This window comes from Eretmochelys imbricata, chromosome 6 (genome assembly GCF_965152235.1).
Source record: "Eretmochelys imbricata isolate rEreImb1 chromosome 6, rEreImb1.hap1, whole genome shotgun sequence".
Lineage (NCBI taxonomy): Eukaryota > Metazoa > Chordata > Testudines > Cheloniidae > Eretmochelys > Eretmochelys imbricata.
Genome location: NC_135577.1, coordinates 22,704,181 through 22,713,281, shown reverse-complemented (window position 1 = coordinate 22,713,281; position 9,101 = coordinate 22,704,181). Strand labels below are relative to the sequence as shown.

The 9,101-nt window shown below is 46.6% G+C and overlaps 1 protein-coding gene across 1 annotated transcript; it reads left to right on the top strand.

Moving 5' to 3' along the window:
- Positions 1 to 6,347: 6,347 nt before the first annotated feature.
- CEND1 (cell cycle exit and neuronal differentiation 1) lies at positions 6,348 to 6,743 on the top strand. Its single transcript, XM_077818929.1, has one exon. The coding sequence runs from the start codon at positions 6,348 to 6,350 to the stop codon at positions 6,741 to 6,743; it is 396 nt and encodes a 131-aa protein (XP_077675055.1).
- Positions 6,744 to 9,101: the final 2,358 nt, after the last annotated feature.

Sequence of the window (9,101 nt, the reverse complement as noted above, 5' to 3'; positions counted from 1 at the left end):
CTAGCTACAGCCTCTCTGAGAGGTGGATTAACTATGTCAACAGAAAAATCCCTTCCATCAAGGTAGGAAGCATCTACACAACAGTGCTATAGTGTAGACGTAACCTAAGAAATAAAGTAGTGTTACATTGCAACCTTCCTGCAAGCGTATTTTATGTTTAGCTAATTTCTCTGGTTGTATGCTGTGATTATAGCAAGAATGGAAACAAAATCCATGCATTTAGCAATGTACTACCAGGGAGTCCACACAACCTGTACTCCATTCACACAGCCCCATCAGCACACTGCAACAGAAATCCCCACATGAGCCTGAGCACGTTAGATATTGCAGTGTCTCCTCTTCCCTGCAATTACGCCTGCCTTTATTTCGAACCTGAAATCAGCAAGGAGAGGATAATAAGGCTTGGGGGTGGAGGGTTGAGAAACAGGCCTTTTATAATTCTGGCACATTACAGTAAAGCAAATGGTGACTCATCCATTCTGTTTGGTGCAGGATGGATGCATCTTTCATCTGCGCAGGCAGGGGAGGCAGGAATAGATTTAGTTTCTAATCCTCTGGGGGCTCAGATGTAATTCTGTGAGCAGGTGGGGTGCTGGGGAGAGCTTCATTCCCGATACGGGCCCTGTTCTATTGGCTGGGGTTGGTGGTTACATCAGTAGCACTGCATGACTTCTACTGCACTGACCTTGGAGAAGCTGCAGCATCAAGGACTGATGCTGAAGACTTTCCAGAGAGGCAGAAATTTGGAAGCGTTTTGTTTTTTCTTTGTCATCGGTGTCATTATCTCATTTCCCTCTTTGCAGACCCGTTTCCCAAAGAAAGAGCTGGGAAGCTGCATTCTTGGCAGGCCAGCCCCCTTGAAACAGCTCTGGTTGTTAAACAAAGAAGTAATAAGGAGAGAACCCCGTGCCTTTTGTGCAACCTGTTCGCAAGCACAGTCAGCTGTGTAGGAGGCAGAGAGAGAGAGAGAGAGAGAGAGATGGAAGGAGGAGGAATGGGCGGAGAAGCAGAGAGAGAGAGAAATAAATGTCTATAATAAGGGATAAGGAAAAAAAAGGAAGATGGAGGAACAGGTAGTTGGAGAGAAACAATCTGGCAGGGGGGAAAGAAGAAAGCCAAAGGCAGCTTAAGAGATAAAGGCCCCGAGTTTTTCTCCTTTAGGTTCTTGCTTAAATTTAAGCCCATTGACTTCAGCTGGACAGCACAGCTGCTTAAAGTGAAGCAGGTGCTGAAGTGCTTTGCTGGAGTGGGAACAAAAGAGGAGGAGAGCGAGCTAGTTGGAAGGATTCAGAGAGGGTTTAAGCCAGCTCAGAGGATGGCAGGGAGCCTGCTACCCAGAAGGTTGGAGAGCATTAAAGAAGGGGGGTTAAATTCTTTGCTGGTGAGCAAGGAGCACGTGGAGGGCTGGTGTTCTAGGCTTGGAGAGAGAAGGGTAGCCCAGGTGCCTGTAAGTGAATACGCAGCTGACTCCTCTACAAACTACCCACCCTGTCTGCTCTGCCACAGCCATCACCTGGGGTCCCTGCCCTCTGCAGGGATAAAGGGCGTTTCAATCTCCCAGCTGCTCCACTCACCCAGCTGAGCCCAAGGTCTGAAATGACACAGGGCAGTTCTGTGATGTGGGGCCTTCTAGCATATTGTGAAGACAGAGTGAAAAATGTCTGCAGGTTGCCTTAGTCAAGGAGAGGGCGACAGGAATAACAAGAGTGAATATTTTATTCATATTACGTATAGTACAGTAATGCCTCCAGGGTCCAGCTGAGGTCAGGGGCCCATTGTACTAGGCCCAAGTGAGACTCAGACATCGCAAAGAGCTTACAGTCTAAATAGACAAGGCAGATAAAGGGTGGAAGACAGGACAGACGGGGCACTGAAGCACAGAGATTAGGTGATTTACCCCAGGTCACACAGGGAATGGGGCAGAGCTGGGGACTGAATACAGGTCTCCTGAGTCCCAGTCCAGTCAGCCTCATGATACTTTTCAAACATTGTCAAATGAATGACCCTCTTCTTTGCTGAAATTCAAGAGTGGAGCGATTCCAAAGGGCCCTAGTGAGAGTGACTCTGTTGACTGAAACCATCACATAGTCACGTCCCTTGGTGCTAGTCATTCCACGCAGGCTGGTTTTCCAGCAGGAGAGTAGGTTTCTCTCTTTGTAATGAGTGCAGCTGGTTAGAACATTTCTAACTGCATGTCTTTTTGTTGAAATATGCTGTTCTGTCAAAGCCAAAATGTGTCATGGAAACGGATAGATTTCAGCATTGTTTTTGACCAGAGGTTCCAGGGCTCTCTGGTCACAGAGACAGAGAGAGAGACCCGAACTGAAAAACTGAGCTTTTCAATCCAAATTAGCCACTTCAACACAATTCTGTTCTGCAAAAACATTTGCAAAGCTTTGAGGTCCTTGTTTTCCAATCTACCTGAGGGCGGGGTGCATCAGGTGAGTGGTTCTGGCCTTTTGAGTTCGGAGTGGAAATCTTAACTTTTATATTTTCAATAGTACGAGTGATCATCATTTGCTCGTTTTGTGTCTAGAACAACATTTAATATTGTGGGCTAGCTCCTCCGACAACGTCAATCTGTGTAGATCAATTACAGTTAGAGAAACTATGCCAATTGACGACACCAGGTGAGGATCCGGCCCATATATAACTGTTAGTCCAGTTTGGTAGCTGGATTTGATATACACTGAAAGATTATTGCGTTTTATTCCTTGATTAAGGAGCCTGGGACTAGAGTGGGTTGGGAAATTAATAGAAGAACACCAATTATTCTGAACGTGGCTGGAACGGCTGTGGAGACTGACAGTTGCATATGGAGCCTTTCACTTCTGTATCACCACCAGCGTGGAAACAAGCAGAGTGGCCGTGGCCAACAATTGTACCATCTCATGGCCGCTTGTTGACTTTATATGAAGTGCGTTTGGGGGTTTCACTCTAGTTCCTGTAGGCCGGGTGTCCACAGCATGGCTAAGAGCCTTAGCAGGGCCTCATGATTGAATTTGCATGAAGCCTGCATTACATATGAACCAACTGTGCTGACCACACAAGTGGCCCTTCTAGATCTGAGCTGAGGTAGGGCAGGGTGGGAGAAGGTTACATTGCTGCAGCCTGTGCTGTACTTATTCCTTGGAAAAATAGATGTCCGACTCCAGGGCCGTCACTCTGGCATCTTTCATAGCGCATTGAATTCACTTCAGAAATGGCACTTGTGTTGATGCTACATTCTTGGTGTTGTATTTTTAGCTACTTGCATCCTTTGTTTTTGCTTATACTATGGTTAGACCTCAGAATTCGGATCTGCATTCAGATCCAGATCTTAAATGGCCCAAAATTTTTGTGGGGTTGATTCAGCCCGTTATAAGAACACAGGGATTGCAGGACCAGAGCAGTGGTCCATCTAAACCGGGCCCCCTGGACATTTCATGAAACTAAAAAGGCAGCAAATGTAAGAATGATAAAAGGAATTTTTTTTTTTCACAATGCAGAATTAGTCTGTGGAACTCATTGCCATACGACATCATTGAGCCCATGAGTTTAGCAGGATTCAAAAATGGATACAGATAACAAGAATATCCAGAGTAAGGATTATGAAAAAGAGGGGGGAAATGGAAGGGATAAAAGCCCTCATGTTCTAGGGCATAAACCAACCTCTAATTTAGGGGGGGGGACAAGAAGAAATTTCTTTTATGGACAGTTTATTGTTTTATCGGCCATTTTAGGGTCTCTCGCACCTTCCTCTGAAGTAGCTGGTACTTGCCATTGTCAGAAACAGGATTCTGGACTTAGATGGAGTACCAGTATGGCAATTCCTATATTCATATGTCTCTGACAGCAGCCAGTACCAAATACTTCAGAGGTTGGTGAAAGTTTGACCCCACTGGTCAGTGTATATTATGTGTCCCCCTCCGTGCCTGATCCACAGAGGGTATGGGTCTATTACAGGCTTCTGCTTGAGAAGTTTGCTTTTTAGCTCAAGCTGTAGACTTCTGCTTTCAGCTCCGGAGCTCCCTGGTTCAGTCCCTGGTGTTGGCCAAGTCGATGGTTGTCTGGGATTTGAGATGCTCAGTGGGCTTTGGCTGCACAGGAGAAGCTGCTTCTCTCTGGAAGAAGCATGTAAGCAGCTGGTGTTATGCCTCCTGCTCTGTACCTGATCCACTGAGAATGTGTGCCTGTTATAGAATTCAAGCTACAAAGACCCAGACATGCCTGGTTCAATGTCTGGTGTTGGGCAAAATGATGGCCACTACACAAGAAACCGCATAGTGGACAGCTATGGAATAGGAGGTTTCTACCTAAAACCAGATGACAAGTAGTTGGCTTATTTCCCTTTGTTGAACCGAGCCCCTGCACCCCCCCCCATGTAGCTTTATTCCAACCCAGCCTCACTTTGGGGTGGGGGGGACGAGGGGAGAGGTAAAGTGCTAATTATTCTAAATGTTTCCCAGAGAGGGGGAAGCACATTGAACATTGCACAGAAATGTCACCACTTGCTGCAACCCCTTATAAACAGGAGAATTAGAGGGTTTTTAACCCCCCCACAAACCATCATTCGATGAGATTTTTGAAGTCGGTGGGTCATCTCGGAACAAAAGTGCAACAAACGAAGCCCTCTGGCTGGGGAGGTTTCCATGCGAGCCTCCTCTTCTAAGCTGTTAATAAGCTCATATTTCACTTAGCTGGCAGAAAGCTCTCCACAGGACCCTGGAAGCGCTGAAGGTCAGCAGGGAGATAATGAAGAAGGCTGCTCAGATCTGACGGTTGCCTCCTGTTTACTCATTATTTCCCAGATGCATCACTGACACCAGACATCCCCAGTGCAGCTCTGGCAGAGAGCTGGCTGGCAGCAGCTTCTCTTTTCTTTCCATCACATGGAAGCTGTAACACCAGCCTGAGTCCCTGTTGATCCCTCTCATGCTCCATCCACTTGTCATTTATGCCTCATGGGTCGGGCAGTACCAAATTCGTGGCCGTAAAAAACGTGTCATGGACCGTGAAATGTGATGTCCCACCGCGAAATCTGGTCATTTGTGCCCTTTTACTCCATACTATACAGATTTTATAGGGGAGACCAGTGTTTCTCAAATTGGGGGGTTCTGACCCAAAAGGGAGTTGTAGGGGGGTTGCAAGGTTATTTTAAGGAGTCACGGTATTGCCACCCTTACTTCTGCGCTGCCTTCAGAGCTGGGCAGCCAGAGAGTGGCGGCTGTTGGCTGGGCGCCCAGCTCTGGCAGGCAGTGCAGAAGTAAAGGGTAGCAATACCATACCAGGCCTTCCTTACTTCTGCGCTGCTGCTGGCGACGGCTCTGCCTTCAGAGCTGGGCTCCCGGCCAGCAGCCGCCGCTCTCCAGCTGCCCAGCTCTGAAGGCAGCAGAGCCATCGCCAGCAGCAGCGCAGAAGTAAGGGTAGAAGTACCGCAATCTGCCCCCTACAAAATACCTACAACCCCCCACAACTGCTTTTCGCATCAGGACCCCTGCAATTACAAAACTGTGACATTTCAGATTTAAATAGCTGACATCATGAAATGTACTGGTTTTAAAATCCTATGACTCTGAAATTGACCAAAATGGTTAGCTGTTTTTTTCCTGGCAGGACTAACTATTATCAAGACCATCCCTGACAGGTGTTTGTCTAACCTGCTCTTAAAAACCTCCAATGATGGAGATTCCACAACCTCCCTAGGCAATTTATTCCAGTGCTTCACCACCCTGACAGGAAGTTTTTCCTGAAGTCCAACCTAAGGTACCCCTGCTGCAATTTAAGCCCATTGCTTCTACCCTCAGAGGTTGGGAACAATTTTTCTCCCTTCTCCTTGAGAACAGTAAGTTCTCAAGTAGCATTTTTCTTCCTTTGCCTATCTGTAAATTTCGCTGATTATAGATGGAAATATTTTTGTAGTCCGTTTGTATGTATGTGGTGAAATCAATGTTTATTGACCTTTACTGATAAAAGATCTAATCCTTCAAAGCCCACATATACTAAAAGGACAATCACTGCCCCGATCTGTACAGCTTGTCTACAGTTCCACTGCAACCTACAAGTAGAGTGGCTCTGACTGTAAAACGTGCTCTCGGTGGCTCTTGTATCTATCACTCTGTGCATCCTCTTCACTCACCTCTCATTTTCTGTTTGTTCTTCCAGGTTCCGTGTCATGTCCTGGTGAAATATTGGCAGAGTGAGAAGGTTGCTGGGACGACGGCTACCAGGGGATCCATTTGAGGTCAATTCATCAGCCTGCCTACACCAGGTGAAAGCAACGTGGGTACATATAGCTGGTAGTAATATCCTGAGAGCCGGCCCTGTGAAGGTCAGGCCACCCCCACCCCCCGACTGCACTCATAGGGATGGAATCTAAAGGAAGCACCCGAAGTGGAAGCAAACCTGATGCCAAGGCCGCCAGCTCAGGAAAGCCAGAGAAGCCCAACCCCGGGCCTGCTATGAACGCAGACAAGAAGGAAACCCCCTCCAAGGAGCAGCCCGCCCCTGTGGCCACAACGAAGAAGGCAGCCAGCGAGGCAGCTGCACTGAATAACCACAGCAATCTGAAATCCAGCCCTGCGGCCCCGGAGGTGCAAGAGGCCACCGGCCAGTCCCCTGACTCTGAGCACAAGGAAAACGGCGCAGAGGAATCCTCAGGCAGTGTCTTCGACAACGTGAAGCCACTGGCCATTGTTGGAGGTGTGGTGGTGGCTGCCATTGCTATAATTCTGGGAGTGGCATTCCTAGCCCGGAAAAAATGAAGACCGAGAAAGGGTTGGGGGAGAGAAATATAATCAACTGTACAGTTCCTTTTGAAACACATGCATGCAGTAAATTCTATACATATCTATACATATATAGAGAGAGCGCTAGATAGGGTAACTACAGCACCAACAACTACTCCAAAAGTCTTGTTCCAAAGGAGCTGTGCCAGTTTGACCAGTATGGGTACTCCGTGCACTCAATATGCGCTTTCATGTAATATAACTTGGCTTGTACAACCATGTATAGATTACAGCTTCTCCTGATCAGTGTAAATGCCAGTGTCCCCTCCCCCACGCTCCTCCCCAGGAGACTCCCCACTTTCCCATAGTCCCAGCATTTCCAAGCAGAGGTGTTCTACATCCCATCCTGAGACCCTGCTCTATTTATTTTGATTTTTTTTAAATTGGGTTGTGGTAGAGAAGAGGAAAGGGAGAAAAGGAACAGTAATAAGACCCAGTTCATCAATTATTGTGGTTTATTATTAATATCATACCCCAGCTTGTGCTGGGCGCTTTGCAGACATGTAAGATGGCAGCTCCGAGCTTCTGGCCTAATATGTACATTATGTTCCTAATGCTTATCACCCAACCTTTAAAAACAAACAGACAAGACAGGAGTAACCTATAGCCGGAGGTGAGCTGACTGTGTGATATAGAAGAGTGTGGATCATATGGCGTTATGTCTGAGATGCAAACCAGTAGCTACAGTGAAGCTCAAGGGGCAAATATGTCTCACTGAGCTCTACAGTGCAGTTTGCAGCCCATGGAGACAACATACAAGGCTTGGAGTCCCATCCCATCTTTAGTCATACAGAGGACAGTTTCAATCTGCTCCATTTTATGTATATTGGGGGCAGCCCCAGGCACCCAGCCATTTGCCAATGCAGATAAGGCCATTGGGACAGAGTTTGGGCATTCCTGCCCTAGAGGGTGAGAGACTGTTTTGGACATAATACAGTATTTGATAAACTTAAACTGGCCTCAGCAGAGCACTTAGGGCTCAATCCAAACTGCACTGATGTCCGCTGGAGGTTTTCCGTTGACTTCAGTGGGCTTTGGCTCAGGCCCTTAATCCTGGTGCTTTTCCATAAAAGGTTGATCTCTCCTTGCATGCGGCAAAGGTAGAAGAAAAGGCAGGCAAGAACTGGGCTTTAAGGGCAAGTAGCACATGGAGCACTATGGGAATGATATACATGATCCCCTTTATGCTGGGAAAACCATGTGCAAAAGTGATGAAAACAGATTTTGTTTGGAGAGATCTTCTACCGCCTGATTTGAGTCTACCAGGAAAATGTGAAATGCCCATGTCTTGAAAGTGGAAACAATTTCCCAAAGCTTGGAAACAGCCTGGTTTCTTTGCTGGGGCGCAGGGAAGGAGGTGAGATCTAAAACCAGATCGTGGGTAGGAAGGGAGAAGTAAGGGAGGGGATAGATGGAGGCTCCATTTACTACATTCACTGAAGCCTTTCCCATGACACTGTGAAGATGGGACACCCAACTCTTCTGAGGATGAGTGACCTTTCCAGACTCAGAACTTCCATTACGACCCCTATTTGCTGCTGCTGCTATTGTATGGAAAGGATTCTTTATCCAATGTTTTGTTTTAAACAGAGCCAGAATTGAAACAGAATAACCCAAAGAGTCATTGGAACTCAGCAGTAGTACTTGCTAACTGGTGAGTGATACACAGGAGTGTCACAGTTTTGCAGCGATGATTGGCAAAGATACTTTTCAAAAGCCAGAGAAACCGGTCCAAATTCAGAGGAAATGTAGAAGCGGGGTGTAAGTTACATGTCTGGAAGGGAGCCTGAGCACCTAGGCATATAAACCAGTATAAGGGCTAGATGAAGCATCAATTATGCCAAGTCTCTTAGTTTCTTACACCAGATATCTTGCATCTTCCACTGACACATCTAGTATTGGCCACTCTTGGTTGACAGGATACTGGACTGAATGGACCACATATCTGATCCAGTCTGGCAATTCCTAGATGTCTAACTCAGAGTCCTTTAAGAATTTGTCCTACTGAGTGCATGTGGATCAACAGAATATTTGGGCACAGTTTATTTACAAATTCCCTTCTCTTCCTGCAGTTAGATTTTTCACCATCTTTTCTATGAGGCTCTTAAAATATTCTCAGACATATGTGGCCTCTTTGGGTATAAAATTCTATCTCCTGGTTTCCAAACTATTATGTGCTTCCGAGTTTTAACCTGCATATGTTCTTTTCCATTGCACAGACTGATGCAATCTGATCAGGTTTGCCCCATTGTTGAAACAAGTGCTAACAACCACCATGCTTAAACTTGATAGGTGCTAGCACTGTTTCACCTGTATTGTGGACAGGATTTATAA

What these genes read in the sequence shown, in the direction of transcription:
- CEND1 (XM_077818929.1), top strand. Translation starts at nt 6,348, where the DNA reads ATGGAATCTAAAGGAAGCACCCGAAGTGGAAGCAAACCTGATGCCAAG.